This window comes from Saccoglossus kowalevskii, chromosome 8, assembly GCF_978046115.1.
Source record: "Saccoglossus kowalevskii chromosome 8, keSacKowa6.1, whole genome shotgun sequence".
Taxonomy (NCBI): domain Eukaryota; kingdom Metazoa; phylum Hemichordata; class Enteropneusta; family Harrimaniidae; genus Saccoglossus; species Saccoglossus kowalevskii.
This window is the reverse complement of record NC_140648.1, coordinates 3,082,128-3,099,337: the sequence shown is the minus strand read 5'-3', so window position 1 is coordinate 3,099,337 and position 17,210 is coordinate 3,082,128. Positions and strand designations below refer to the sequence as shown.

At 38.1% G+C, this 17,210-nt stretch overlaps 1 protein-coding gene across 2 annotated transcripts in view; it reads right to left on the bottom strand.

The window, feature by feature from the left end:
• LOC146739225 (uncharacterized) overlaps positions 1-17,210 on the bottom strand; it is a 121,861-nt gene that overhangs the window by 80,291 nt on the left and 24,360 nt on the right. Inside the window, exons 6-8 of one of the 2 annotated variants that reach the window (XM_085502022.1) lie at positions 16,607-16,687; positions 15,814-16,020; positions 752-2,235 (exon numbers count right to left, since the gene is read on the bottom strand). In XM_085502022.1, coding sequence (XP_085358148.1) covers positions 2,119-2,235; positions 15,814-16,020; positions 16,607-16,687 — 405 coding nt within the window. In that variant the 3' untranslated portion in view covers positions 752-2,118. Of the gene's footprint in view, positions 1-751; positions 2,236-15,813; positions 16,021-16,606; positions 16,688-17,210 lie in introns of those variants that run through there. The other variant, XM_085502023.1, reaches the window with a different exon arrangement.

Here is a 17,210-nt window from a genome sequence, read left to right as displayed (position 1 = left end):
ACTGATTCACTGACAGAACCTAGTTGGCCAGACTCATCTAGGTACAGTGGACTGATTCACTGACAGAACCTAGTTGGCCAGACTCATCTGGATACAGTGGACTGACTACCCTGACAGAACCTAGTTGATCAGACTCATCTAGGTACAGTGGACTGACTACCCTGACAGAACCTAGTTGGCCAGACTCATGTAGGTACAGTGGACTAACTACCCTGACAGAACCTAGTTGGCCAGACTCATGTAGGTACAGTGGACTGACTGTTGCGAAATACACAAAACATCTTGAGTATATAAGATAGCAAAGATATTCCAGAGAATGAAAACACTCTTTCATTGGGTTTCCTTAGACCGTGAGTCACACTGACTTTCACTGGCATCCTAGGGAGTCACACTGACTTTTACTGGCATCCTAGGGAGTCAGTGACCTTCACTGGAGTCCAGGATTTACCACAATTTTAGAAACAATTTTGTTCTCATTAATGCTTTTAAATTATAAATCTGGAAAATTGATAGTGACTGACCGGTTGACAGTATTCTATGATAAGATGATTTATATTCACAAATGCGTGGCATTACCATAACAATGGTGTAATTGGACTAGTATACATTAGTTTGTGAAAACAGTGAGTGGTATGGTCAGTACAATGGATTCGGTACATGAATATGGTTTTACACCACTATGGACCATCTGTGTGATTGAGTGTTTCATCAATAATATTCACACTAAAATAACTATAAAGTGAGATATTGATTGCTTAACTGTACATTCACTATATATTCTTTTATTGAAAACAATGTGCATTTCTAAATACAGATAGGCCCTGAAACAAAAGAAAATTTCAGAACAATTTCTAATTTAAAATTGATTCTTTTTTTTTTAATTTAACTTAAAAATTGCCATAAGCTTTTATTTTAATTGTTCATGATGTGTAATTTTGGTCTCAATATTTCTAAAATTCTGACACAAAAAATCGGTCACAAGCACATTTTGACCGACGTTCAGGATGACCAGATCATGAAAATGTTTATTATGGACTCAAATAAACACAATTCTGGGGCTACTGGTAGCTATGCATTCACTAGAGTTATATTTATGTTTGTAAACACAGCAACACTGTATTTGTGGCTCAAAACTTGTTAGTTCATATGAAGAAATTTATTAAAATAAGGTAAGCCACAGAAGCAGAAAATGATATGAATTTAATTGATTACATCCATCAATCACTGTTAGAGTTCAATCTGAGTGACCTTTGACCTTATATGGTTATTTATAGGTAGGGTTATGAATTGGATACCTAGACTTGCACATCGATGTAAGCCCAAAGATCATTTTCAGATATGACAATACAGTATGAAGATTACCTGCAATATCAGTCTACAGTATGTTATTGAATATGGAAGTATATGGAGTGTACTAATTATTGATATTAACATAAAGTCAAAAATATAATAACGTCAAAAATACTGCACTAAAAGGGCTGACTGACTGACTCTGGGGAGCAAATATGCCAGGCCAACCATCCCTGCTGAATATGAAGGTCAAAAACTCTAAAAAGACTGTATTTTGGGCTAATTGTTGAGAATCCCATGAACAGTATAACAAGACATGTGCAACATTTATAAATTCGCTTGCTCAGGATTTCTGCAAACTTGCGTTTATGCTTTTTTTCGCACTGGCTTTCCACAGGAGCTCACACAGAGCCTATAGAAATACATGGTACAGTGGTGTGGGTCTTAGCTTCTGTGAAGTAGTTCCGCCCCAACAATACCATCTACACAAACACTTTTGGCTTTCCTTAAAATAACATCATTACATTATACAACTATTCATGTACAATTCGAAAGATGCAGAATAATACAAAGACAACATGAAATATATTGTTCGCCAATTTTGATAATTGCAAATTTTCATAAACCAGATAATCTTGAGTAAAAAGGAAAATCATCAAAACGATATAAATGACATTATGAGATGAGGTATATGACAACAACTATTAATTAATACCTGGAGTGTGCCTCATTCCTACTATAAGCTCGTTAATTTGGCGTTACTGTTTCTATTGCAATGGACGGATTGGACCTGCTTTCATTGAGAATGCATGGTGCAGATAAATATGTCTACTGCAGGGAGGCTATCTCTAGTTTTGAGTCAGAGCCACCAACAGCAAAGTATCTTCCACCATTGGCACTATCTAAAGCTTGCACTGGTTTCTCACTGTTGATACTGCCAATCACCTGAACAAATAATAACAATACAAACACTACTGGTAAATATCATTTATATATGCATATCATTATTATAATGGTTACTAGGAGACTACAATGAGCTGTAATGTTCAGACTTCACTGACTAAATGAATGAATGAACAGAGACAGGTAGACTCATACAGATTGTTGAACTGGATTGACAAATACAAAATGATGGTTGGATGATGCAATAATATGAGGGTATTTAGAGAATAATGCAAAGTATGGACGAAGGCAGTACGGTGATCAAATCGGCAAACCCATAAAACTGAGGTTGATCGTACTGCATAATTTGTGGTAGTCTCGCGATAACCTTATTTTTTATACATCTTTTCCCTGCACATAGTAATAATTTAATGGGAGAGCCAAAAATACCAATGAAATTGTTTCGTTCTATGCAAAGGTTTGTGTTCAGTGATTACAATGTAAACATGGTGCACAATTTCCAAATAAGGAAGACATTCAAACACGTTTGTAATACATTCGAACACGTCCATACAGCATTTTACAGATGAGTATATAGTTTCTATTGTTTTCATAAAGTGGAAAGTGTAAGACCAGGCTTACAAAAGCTCTTCAGATGCAGAAGAATGCAATTTATAGTTTTTTATCACTTTTCATTCCCTGGATATTCAACTTTTCATCAGTGTGTGTAGTCCACCATCTTGATTCTCCACCAAAGGATTATGGGTAAAGTATGACATCATAGCATGGCATGGCATGTGTTGTGAAAAACTGAAGAGCATGGTACATGTAGCAGAGAGGTGCCAACCATACATATAAAATAAAAATCTATATTTTAGGATTTTTTTTTACCAAATGCCCAATTCTTTGTATATATTATACAATTTTTAAATAAGAGTAGCTTATAACAGATTATATATTACTTGTTTATCATTTTCTCAATGTTTTGCTACAGATGTTGTGATGTCATATTTTACCCACAATTCCTTGCTAGAAAATAAAAAAGGTGACAACATATAATAATCAAAGTTGAACATTTATAGAACAAAAATTGATATAGAAAAGCTGTAAATTGCATTCCCAGCTCTTTCATCTGTGGGTATTATGCTGTTAGCATTGGCATCCCTTTTAAAATATAAATGTAGCAATCAGGTATGCTTATAGCATTATATACACCATGTATGTATCTATGTTATATACTGTAGAATACTTTATTTTCGCTATTTTCGCTGGAGGGATGATTCCGTGAAAATAAAATCCAGCGAATATACTTTTTTTCCTATATTTCACATTAAACTCATCAAAAATCAGTGAAAATAAATTCCATACAAAACGCCCAAAAAGCCTTTTCAGCGAAAATTAATTCCAGCGAAAATAAAGTATTCCACAGTACTACAAATATCGCATTTGAACTCAATATACAATGTAGATGGGCAAATGTAAATATCTTTCAATTCTATGTTACATTACTGTAAAATACTTTATTTTCACTTGGAATTAATTTTCGCTATTTTCGCTGAAAGAATGATTCAGTGAAAATAAAATCCAGCGAATATACCTTTTTTCCTATACTTTACATTCAACTTCTCAAAAATCAGTGAAAATATATTCCATACAAAACACCAATAAAGTCTTTTCAGCGAAAATTAATTCCAGCTAAAATAAAGTATTTCACAGTACTCTTTCTATTATATATTTTTATCAGCTGTCATTAAAAACAGTGGAGAGTTGATGGGTAGATTTTGAAAACAGCAGCATGGTAAATGACAGTTCCTTTCCAGTTATTTGAAATGGTGCCATATTTTGTTAGGTCAAAGTGGCAGCTAAGTGATATATACAGTTACAGACCTGTACTAGATTATCAAGAATTAAAAGAACCACATATCTATCAGTGTCCATATTGCATTGCTTATTTTTAATATGCAGTTCAAAAACATAGTAAATTTTTAGTTAATATCAGTATACGCTATCAATATTTTTTGACAAAGGGAATGGGACGAGAAGTTGTAATCCACATAGTGAAGACAATATTTGTCAAGATATGCCCAAGAAATGGTTAAGGAGAACACAAGTAAGAACAACATGGCTGCCAGCTGGCCATTTTTAACAAATCACAAAATAAACACCAATTGGTAACCCATCATGATACCATTATTTATTTTTCTACAAAACCTGTCACAAGTTGGTTAAATTTCATCAGGATCCAAAAATAACTGAAGTAAACATCTAATCTATTATGTCTTGCTTTTGTACAAAGTGCTTTTTGTGATATGAACACACATGTAGGTGCTATTGAAACAATTTTACAATGCCTATATATGATCCTCATCATTGTTGATAGCCTATGACGTCAGGAATATATCATTATATATCTTCAATAAAAAAGCAATATTCAATGGTTGCGTATTGCATATATCGATCACTATGGTGGGATCAAAGCACAACTAGCAATATCATCTTTTTATTTTGTGATTTTTTTCTACAAATATTTTAATTAAGATGTCTTTTTTATTATCTTTTCAGAATGTTTTGATTCACACAACACTAAAACAAAATGATCTTTGTGGTACCACATGAGTACACACAGATTAAAACATTAGAATGCATATGTAAACACAGCACCTAGACAGATGCAAAATCAATCATTATACAATTATTATATAGCCTGTCACATGATATATGTTTACTCGTTTGGCTCAGTATTACATGTATAAATAAATAAATACAAACAAATGACACATGCCCCTTTAATCCACATGTGAAATCAGCCACTTTACAAAACGATTATATGAAAGTGAAACGTTGTAATATGTTGAGCTTGCACTCAATTCAGACAGAACAAAATGTAAATATAATGCCAGAATAACAACTGTAGGGCATAGAAATATTTTCAAGAAAGACCTTGTACTAGGTTAATCTATTTTATATGACATCAACATATCCCATGTGAGTATATCCCTTGGGAGAGACACTGTTGAAAAGAGACAACACACACAATGTGATGTAATACAAAATTGCATCTTAATATTGCATAGTATCAGTCTTTCTATTCCAGTGATTCAGTAAGTACATTAATGTCATCGACTAACATACTTGAGATATATTCCTGTCATATTTCAGTTCAGACAAACTGTTCTATACAGCATTGTGTCTTTTCTCAAAAGAAAAATTGTCATAGTATCAAATTTCAAGTTGTTTTGCTCTGTCAAGATATTACCCAGGGGTGTGTGACATATTCTATGAGAGTCGCCTGACAGTAAGAGCCCCCTGAATATCAAGTCGGGGAAAAAGCTGAATTTTTGTTAGATTTTTTGGTTTTTTTCGAAAGAGAAGCTCAATGTTAACATAATTGCTATTTGTGTCTAATATTGTGTGAATGAAATACAATTGTATATTGTTATAATACTGAATCAAGGTAATGTATGCGGTTCTACACATGTGCATTGTCCTAGAAAACCTAAGCAATAAGTTTAATGGGAATTAGATGATTAGTATTAAAGATATGAATGAAAAAGCTAAAAAATTGACCAATTATTATGCAAATTAAGTGATTAATATGCACCGATTTTTACCCAAAACTGATCAGGTCTGTGCATTGTCCTAGAAAACCTAAGCACTCAGTTTTTATAGGAATTTGATGATTAGTAATAGAGATATGAATGGAAAGGCCGAGAAATTTACCAATTATTATGCAAATTAGGGAATTAATATGTGCAGATTTTTACCCAAATCGAATTAGGTCTGCGCATTGTCTCAGAGCACTGTGAAACAGACACACACAAACAAGATAACTGCAAAGACTCCCATTGTGTGCTTTGCACACAGGAGTCAGAAACAGAAGAAACAAAGTTCATAGTGTTCATAGCATGTCAAAATATCATCTAGGATTCAAAAAACTGGATGAAAGTATTTATTGAGTATTTCCACACTTAATAATAATGAGCTACACACATCTCTCAACACCATCTTTCTGAATGATCAGCATTTCAATACTGAGCAATAAAAATTCATCTTGTTCAAAATCAAATTATCTGATTTTTGAGCCTTTCACACATTACATAAGATCTCACAGTGAGCAGAAAAACATCTATTGTTCCATCAGTTTAGAAAATATGAGTCAATTACCCATCCACATGGAACTAGAAACATAGACATAAAGTTCCCCCTATCAGTGGCGGATCCAGCAAAATGCCAGCCTGTCGGCTGAGATAGCTCCGCTGTTAGCAATGCACATATCAATTAAAAAACAGAAGATATCATTAGAAAATGAACAATATGTATAGTATCAAAGCAACAGGACTTTCTGTTTTCAACAAGAATTCAAAAAAAACTAAAAATGACAAAAATAATCATCAAAATTAGATACCTGAAGATATTACCACGAAATGAACAAATCTGAAAGAGGTCCACATGTAGTACCTATATATGTAATATAAAAGCAATCAGACTTGCGGTTTTCAACAAGAAGTCGAAAATATCACGTTTTAACAAAAATGACAAAAATATTCACCAAAATTAGAGAATTGAAGATATCATTACAAAATGAACAAATCTGAGAGAGGTCCACATGTAGTACCTGTATATGTAATATCAAAGCAATTGGACTTGCGGTTTTTAACAAGAAGTCGAAAATATCACGTTTTACCAAAAATGACAAAAATATTCACCAAAATTAGAGAATTGAAGATATCATTACAAAATGAACAAATCTGAGAGAGGTCCACATGTAGTACCTGTATATGTAATATCAAAGCAATTGCACTTGCGGTTTTTAACAAGAAGTCGAAAATATCAGTTTTTACCAAAAATGACAAAAATATTCACCAAAATTAGAGAATTAAAGATATCAACATGAAATGAACAAATCTAAGAGAGATCTACCCAAGGTACATATACACCAAGTATCAAAGCATTCAGGCTTGTAGTTTTCAAGAAGAAGTTGAAAATGTAAAACATTGACACGGACGACGACGACGGACAATCACTCATATGATAAGCTCCGCTCGACAACGTCGACAGCGGAGCTAAAAACAGGTTTGTTATAAAAAAATTTATAAATTGTTACTTGTATTTTATTATGTGAGACAATTCGTCTCATGAGAATAAAAAGCCTTGGACAAAAATATTTATCATATAGAAAATGTCTTATGTCTGGTGAAAGCACTTATGATAATTACATGCAAATACCTGGAAATGAATTCTTGTTCAAACAAAAACTAATTTTCCAGCTGTCTAGTTATAAATTCATTGGTACAACAAGGTCATTACTACATGTATCAATAAATTAATAAAGAAATGACAAGAAAAACATGGCAGCTCAAGGAAAGGAAGAAAGAAAGGAAGAAAGGGAAGGGGGAGGGGGAGGGAGGGGAGGAAGAGTGGGAGTGATAGGCAGTGTTAATCAATTCGAACAGGTGTGAATTATATCCGGATATACATGATATTTGTGCAAGTTTATATTTATTATTCTTTATCTTTTTTGATATTTACAGACACCTGGCAGCTCTGAAGACTGTTCCCATGCTCTGCATTATTGTATGTATTCGATCCCAAGGCAAATACATGATTCTAACTCTACTAAAACTCTCATAGGATTTGACAATGTCCAATTATAAACCATTATTCTTGAGATCAGTGCAGATCCCATTAAGACATCATGTGATTACATAAATGACATCAGTATATCATTATACCAAATTAAATACTATGTTTTTGTAACAGAGATAAAACTAATAGCATTTTAAATTACATGAACTTTTTATTGGAATTGCACTGTCCATAGAGGAAATACTGTATTTTCTTTATTAGAATCACATGCCTTAACATTAAGAAATTATAGAGGGAGTTTGATATACTTAAATTCCATTGAAACACAATGCTTGTCATTAATTAATTAATATGCCTCTTTTAAAGATGTACTTCTGATAGAGATAATATGGTACATGTTGAATGGCAACTGTAATGGAACTGTTTTACAACGACCTATTTTCAGAGTACTAGTTAACACAATGTGAATAATTCATTTTGAACCAACATTAATACTTTTATTAACTATATTGGCTGTACGTACTGTGGCAGCAATTGAATAGGGAAATAAAATACGGCTCCATATTAATGAGTGTTAACTAGGGTATTGAATTATTACATATGTCAGCACATGTGCCACACAATTCAGAAAGGTCTACATAATTAGTAAATAATATAACTGTGGGCTATTTTTATCAGGTATAGATAGCGTTCATAAATAATGAAATCATTCTAAGCAATAAAATAAAACCAAAATGCTTATACATAATAAATGAATTAATCATTTTTAAATAAGACGCTTAGATTGTTATCAACTAAACATAAAAAGTACATTCAGTATGGTGTAATAAAATTTGTTAACTATTCTACATGGCAGTACAGAACATTGTCGCCCTCTAAAGGCCACATTTGTTAAAACAACAGTAAAAATGTAACAGTAACTAAACATAGAGGGCACACTTCTGAGGTATTGCTTGTACTACTATAAATGGCAGAAAAAGTGATCAATATATAATAGCAATTAGTGCTTTGATTTTTTCACTTGTCAGCACATTCAATACCCTGATCCAGAGATCCAGGCAATGCACAGTGAAAGCAATGCATCAATTTAGTTGTTAAAATAAAGCAGGTTAATGAGAAAGCCTGAAACAACAAATGAATGATCACAAGGAATTGGTTTGATATTTGAGCATATCTTGTATTGTCATTGCATGGAATTTCACCACATGGAATTACACGAATTTATGCTCCAAACATGTTTTACTGTCATGTGTAGATAACATATGGTTGTACTGAACACATAAATACTAATAAAATGTTGCATGTGGTACTATGAATCACCTGTTATTAAGATTTCATTCAATCATGTCCTTGTTTCCATACTGTTTGCCACAACAACTTGGAAGGAGTGAGCCCTCAGAGGCATATTCAATAGGTAGATAAACAAGTTCAAACATAACATTTATATAATGTTGAAGAGATTGGATAATATAATTCAGAACTGTTCATTTATTTGACAGGGCAAAGAGATCCTATACATACAGGTGTTTTGCACTGTACTATCATAAGCAAGATAGAATACAGACTCAACTTGCCCAGATGTGCATAGACCCCCTAATGGTTAGGGAATTGTGTGAGAAACTATTGGGTACATTGCCCAGATGTGCACACACCGCCTGATGGTTAGGGAATTGTGAGAGAAACTATTGGGTACATTGCCCAGATGTGCACACCCCCCCTAATGGTTAAAGGAATCGTGTGAGAAACTATTGGATACATTGCCCTGATGTTCACCCCCCCCCCTGATGGTTAGGGAATCATGTGATAAACTATTGGATACATTGCCCTGATGTTCACACCCCCCCCCCCCTGATGGTTAGGGAATTGTGTGAGAAACTATTGGGTACATTGCTCAGATGTGCACACACCCTGATGGTTAGGGAATTGTGTGAGAAACTATTGGGTACATTGCTCAGATGTGGACATCCCCTGATGGTTAGGGAAACGTGAGAGAAACTATTGGATACATTGCCCTGATGTTCACCCCCCCCCCTAATGGTTAAAGGAATCGTGTGAGAAACTATTGGATACATTGCCCTGATGTTCACCCCCCCCCCCCTGATGGTTAGGGAATTGTGTGAGAAACTATTGGGTACATTGCCCAGATGTGCACACACCCCCTGATGGTTAGGGAATTGTGTGAGAAACTATTGGGTACATTGCTCAGATGTGGACACATCCCCTGATGGTTAGGGAATTGTGTGAGAAAATATTGGGTACATTGCCCAGATGTGCATACACCCTCCTAATGGTTAGGGAATTGTGTGAGAAACTATTGGGTACATTGCTCAGATGTGCACACACCCCCTGATGGTTAGGGAATTGTGTGAGAAACTATTGGGTACATTGCCCAGATGTGCATACACCCTCCTAATGGTTAGGGAATTGTGTGAGAAACTATTGGGTACATTGCTCAGATGTGCACACACCCCCTGATGGTTAGGGAATTGTGTGAGAAACTATTGGGTACATTGCCCAGATGTGCATACACCCTCCTAATGGTTAGGGAATTGTGTGAGAAACTATTGGGTACATTGCTCAGATGTGGACATCCCCTGATGGTTAGGGAAACGTGAGAGAAACTATTGGATACATTGCCCTGATGTTCACCCCCCCCCTAATGGTTAAAGGAATCGTGTGAGAAACTATTGGATACATTGCCCTGATGTTCACCCCCCCCCCCTGATGGTTAGGGAATTGTGTGAGAAACTATTGGGTACATTGCCCAGATGTGCACACACCCCCTGATGGTTAGGGAATTGTGTGAGAAAATATTGGGTACATTGCCCAGATGTGCATACACCCTCCTAATGGTTAGGGAATTGTGTGAGAAACTATTGGGTACATTGCTCAGATGTGCACACACCCCCTGATGGTTAGGGAATTGTGTGAGAAACTATTGGGTACATTGCCCAGATGTGCATACACCCTCCTAATGGTTAGGGAATTGTGTGAGAAACTATTGGGTACATTGCTCAGATGTGCACACACCCCCTGATGGTTAGGGAATTGCGTGAGAAACTATTGGGTACATTGCCCAGATGTGCACACCCCCCCTAATGGTTAAAGGAATCGTGTGAGAAACTATTGGATACATTGCCCTGATGTTCACCCCCCCTGATGGTTAGGGAATTGTGTGAGAAACTATTGGGTACATTGCTCAGATGTGCACACACCCTGATGGTTAGGGAATTGTGTGAGAAACTATTGGGTACATTGCTCAGATGTGGACATCCCCTGATGGTTAGGGAAACGTGAGAGAAACTATTGGATACATTGCCCTGATGTTCAACCCCCCCCCCCCCACCCCAATGGTTAAAGGAATCGTGTGAGAAACTATTGGATACATTGCCCTGATGTTCACCCCCCCTGATGGTTAGGGAATTGTGTGAGAAACTATTGGGTACATTGCCCGGATGTGCACACCCCCCCTGATGGTTAGGAAATTGTGTGAGAAACTATTGGGTACATTGCCCGGATGTGCACACACACCCCCTGATGTTTAGGGGATTGTGTGAGGAACTATTGGGTACATTGCCCAGATGTGCACACACCGCCTAATGGTTAGGGAATCATGTGATAAACTATTGGATACATTGCCCGGATGTGCACCCCCCCTCTGATGGTCAGGGAATTGTGTGAGAAACTATTGGGTACATTGCCCAGATGTGCACCCCCCCCTAATGGTTAAAGGAGTCGTGTGAGAAACTATTGGATACATTGCCCTGATGTTCACCCCCCTGATGGTTAGGGAATTGTGTGAGAAACTATTGGGTACATTGCTCAGATGTGGACACACCCTGATGGTTAGGGAATTGTGTGAGAAACTATTGGGTACATTTCCCAGATGTGGACACACCCCCTAATGGTTAGGGAATTGTGAGAAACTATTGGGTACATTGCCCAGATGTGCACACACCCCCTGATGGTTAGGGAAACGTGAGAGAAACTATTGGATACATTGCCCGGATGTGCACACACCCCCTGATGGTTAGGGAATTGTGTGAGAAACTATTGGGTACATTGCCCAGATGTGCACACACCGCCTAATGGTTAGGGAAACGTGAGAGAAACTATTGGATACATTGCCCGGATGTGCACACACCCCCTGATGGTTAGGGAATTGTGTGAGAAACTATTGGGTACATTGTCCAGATGTGCATACACCCTCCTAATGGTTAGGGAATTGTGTGAGAAACTATTGGATACATTGCCCGGATGTGCACACACCCCCTGATGGTTAGGGAATTGTGTGAGAAACTATTGGATACATTGCCCGGATGTGCACACACCCCCTGATGGTTAGGGAATTGTGTGAGAAAATATTGGGTACATTGCCCAGATGTGCACACACCGCCTAATGGTTAGGGAATCATGTGAGAAACTATTGGATACATTGCCCAGATGTGCACCCCCCCTGATGGTGAGGGAATTGTGTTAGAAACTATTGGGTACATTGCCCAGATGTGCACACACCCCCTAATGGTTAAAGGAATCGTGTGAGAAACTATTGGATACATTGCCCTGATGTTCACACCCCCCCTGATGGTTAGGGAATTGTGTGAGAAACTATTGGGTACATTGCTCAGATGTGGACACACCCTGATGGTTAGGGAATTGTGTGAGATACTATTGGGTACATTTCCCAGATGTGGACACACCCCCTGATGGTTAGGAAATTGTGAGAAACTATTGGGTACATTGCCCAGATGTGCATACACCCCCCTAATGGTTAGGAAATTGTGTGAGAAACTATTGGATACATTGCCCTGATGTTCACACCCCCCCTGATGGTTAGGGAATTGTGTGAGAAACTATTGGGTACATTGCTCAGATGTGGACACACCCTGATGGTTAGGGAATTGTGTGAGATACTATTGGGTACATTTCCCAGATGTGGACACACCCCTTGATGGTTAGGGAATTGTGAGAAACTATTGGGTACATTGCCCAGATGTGCATACACCCTTCTAATGGTTAGGAAATTGTGTGAGAAACTATTGGGTACATTGCCCAGATGTGCATACACCCTTCTAATGGTTAGGAAATTGTGTGAGAAACTATTGGGTACATTGCCCAGATGTGCATACACCCTTCTAATGGTTAGGAAATTGTGTGAGAAACTATTGGGTACATTGCCCAGATGTGCACACATCCCCAAATGGTTAGGGAATTGTGTGAGAAACTATTGGGTACATTGCCCAGATGTGCATACACCCTCCTAATGGTTAGGGAATTGTGTTAGAAACTATTGGGTACATTGCCCAGATGTGCACACCCCCCTGATGGTTAGGGAATTGTGTGAGAAACTATTGGGTACATTGCCCAGATGTGCATACACCCTCCTAATGGTTAGGGAATTGTGTGAGAAACTATTGGGTACATTGCTCAGATGTGCACACACCCCCTGATGGTTAGGGAAACGTGAGAGAAACTATTGGATACATTTCCCGGATGTGCACACCCCCCCTGATGGTGAGGGAATTGTGTTAGAAACTATTGGGTACATTGCCCAGATGTGCACACACCCCCTGATGGTTAGGGAATTGTGTGAGAAACTATTGGGTACATTGCTCAGATGTGGACACACCCTGATGGTTAGGGAATTGTGTGAGAAACTATTGGGTACATTGCCCAGATGTGGACACACCCCCTGATGGTTAGGGAATTGTGAGAAACTATTGGGTACATTGCCCAGATGTGGACACCCCCCTGATGGTTAGGGAATTGTGAGAAACTATTGGGTACATTGCCCAGATGTGGACACCCCCCTGATGGTTAGGGAATTGTGAGAAACTATTGGGTACATTGCCCAGATGTGCATACACCCTTCTAATGGTTAGGAAATTGTGTGAGAAACTATTGGGTACATTGCCCAGATGTGCATACACCCTTCTAATGGTTAGGAAATTGTGTGAGAAACTATTGGGTACATTGCCCAGATGTGCACACATCCCCAAATGGTTAGGGAATTGTGTGAGAAACTATTGGGTACATTGCCCAGATGTGCATACACCCTCCTAATGGTTAGGGAATTGTGTTAGAAACTATTGGGTACATTGCCCAGATGTGCACACCCCCCTGATGGTTAGGGAATTGTGTGAGAAACTATTGGGTACATTGCCCAGATGTGCATACACCCTCCTAATGGTTAGGGAATTGTGTGAGAAACTATTGGGTACATTGCTCAGATGTGCACACACCCCCTGATGGTTAGGGAAACGTGAGAGAAACTATTGGATACATTTCCCGGATGTGCACACCCCCCCTGATGGTGAGGGAATTGTGTTAGAAACTATTGGGTACATTGCCCAGATGTGCACACACCCCCTGATGGTTAGGGAATTGTGTGAGAAACTATTGGGTACATTGCTCAGATGTGGACACACCCTGATGGTTAGGGAATTGTGTGAGAAACTATTGGGTACATTGCCCAGATGTGGACACACCCCCTGATGGTTAGGGAATTGTGAGAAACTATTGGGTACATTGCCCAGATGTGGACACCCCCCTGATGGTTAGGGAATTGTGAGAAACTATTGGGTACATTGCCCAGATGTGGACACCCCCCTGATGGTTAGGGAATTGTGAGAAACTATTGGGTACATTGCCCAGATGTGCATACACCCTTCTAATGGTTAGGAAATTGTGTGAGAAACTATTGGGTACATTGCCCAGATGTGCACACATCCCCAAATGGTTAGGGAATTGTGTGAGAAACTATTGGGTACATTGCCCAGATGTGCATACACCCTCCTAATGGTTAGGGAATTGTGTTAGAAACTATTGGGTACATTGCCCAGATGTGGACACATCCCCAAATGGTTAGGGAATTGTGTGAGAAACTATTGGGTACATTGCCCAGATGTGCATACACCCTCCTAATGGTTAGGGAATTGTGAGAAACTATTGGGTACATTGCTCAGATGTGCACACACCCCCTGATGGTTAGGGAAACGTGAGAGAAACTATTGGATACATTGCCCGGATGTGCACACCCCCCCCTGATGGTGAGGGAATTGTGTTAGAAACTATTGGGTACATTGCCCAGATGTGCACACACCCCCTGATGGTTAGGGAATTGTGTGAGAAACTATTGGGTACATTGCTCAGATGTGGACACACCCTGATGGTTAGGGAATTGTGTGAGAAACTATTGGGTACATTGCCCAGATGTGGACACACCCCCTGATGGTTAGGGAATTGTGAGAAACTATTGGGTACATTGCCCAGATGTGCATACACCCTCCTAATGGTTAGGAAATTGTGTGAGAAACTATTGGGTACATTGCCCAGATGTGGACACCCCCCTAATGGTTAGGGAATTGTGTTAGAAACTATTGGGTACATTGCCCAGATGTGCACACCCCCCCCCCCCTGATGGTTAGGGAATTGTGTGAGAAAATATTGGGTACATTGCCCAGATGTGCACACACCCCCAAATGGTTAGGGAATTGTGTGAGAAACTATTGGGTACATTGCCCAGATGTGCATACACCCTCCTAATGGTTAGGGAATTGTGTTAGAAACTATTGGGTACATTGCCCAGATGTGCACACCCCCCCTGATGGTTAGGGAATTGTGTGAGAAAATATTGGGTACATTGCTCAGATGTGGACACATCCCCTGATGGTTAGGGAATTGTGTGAGAAACTATTGGGTACATTGCCCAGATGTGGACACATCCCCTGATGGTTAGGGAATTGTGTGAGAAACTATTGGGTACATTGCTCAGATGTGGACACATCCCCTAATGGTTAGGGAATTGTGTGAGAAACTATTGGGTACATTGCTCAGATGTGGACACACCCTGATGGTTAGGGAATTGTGTGAGAAACTATTGGGTACATTGCCCAGATGTGGACACACCCTAATGGTTAGGGAATTGTGTGGGAAACTATTGGGTACATTGCCCAGATGTGCACACACCCTCTAATGTTTATTTGTATTTACTTGTGTTCATGTCAAATGTCTGAAGTAAAAAGTGCTACCGTTGGCATAGTAAATAAGACTTACTTCAAATGTATTCTTGTTTATGGCCTGCACCTTGTTGTTACCACTTCCACCAGCTAGTACAATATTATTATCACAAAATTGGCACGTATACAAGTATTCACCGCTATCACTGGGGAAGGGAATGGTCGTCTCAAGTCTACCGGTTGAGAAATCCCATAACTGCAGTGCATCCTGTGAAACCCACGAACTAGTCAATATTTTGCCATCCTGGAAAAAGAAGATAATTTAAAAACACCACATTACAATATTGTAAAATTCACATATTTCCTTGATCAAGTTAAAACTGCAATGAAACCATTAAACACAAATTTTACTCTAAACATTACGAGCAGCTTACAACACTATATGGATGTCAATATGTTAAATAAAATTAAGTAAGTGTTAAAGTAAATTATTAATGTGACAAATTACTTGTACATACATTTTCTACTGAATAGAGCAACACCAGAATTATAATTGTACTTGGATTTATTATTGTTTTTTAGGACTATTATGAGAAATACTTGATGGTCACAAGCATGAATTGAGAGCAATATTTAGTAAACATTTTTACTAACACATTTTCAGTGATTTTGAACATATCCATCATTTCAGCTTACTATTTAATTGTTTGGTCAATGCTCATGCCAATTTTTTCAAGTAGTTCAACATGCATTCAGAACACGGCGAATCCAAGTAAATCAGCAAATATTATGAGCAGTTTGAAAAAATACTTTAAGGTTAAGTTATATTTATTGATTAATACATCACTACTAATTACAACAGTAATCATGTATTGTGTTGAGATGTTTACCTTAATATCAATACCATTACCACAGACATGTGGTCCTTTGATGGTTCTTTGAACACCATTCAATGTACGACTGTCCCAAATCTAATAAAAAAAAAGGAACACCACAATAAATAATATGTTGTGGCCCTGTTGTAGAAACTAGCTGATGATTTGGGTGGAGGTGTTTATGCCCATTAGTTGGTGCCAGATATGAGATGGTATCAGATATTAAGCAGTGAGTAATATATATGAGATGAGAGTGCCAGATATAAGATGAGGGTGCCAGATATTAGATGGTACCAAAAATGGAACGATACGTATGCAATACTAGATGAGGGTGGTAGCTATGAGATGGTACAAGATATTAAACCGTGAGTGTTGGATATGGTGGGTGTGCAATACTAGATGAGGGTGGCAGCTATGAGATGGTACAAGATATTAAACCGTGAGTTTTGGATATGGTGGGTGTGCAATACTAGATGAGGGTGGCAGCTATGAGATGGTACAAGATATTAAACCGTGAGTTTTGGATATGGTGGGTGTGCAATACTAGATGAGGGTGGCAGCTATGAGATGGTACAAGATATTAAACCGTGAGTTTTGGATATAGTGGGTGTGCAATACT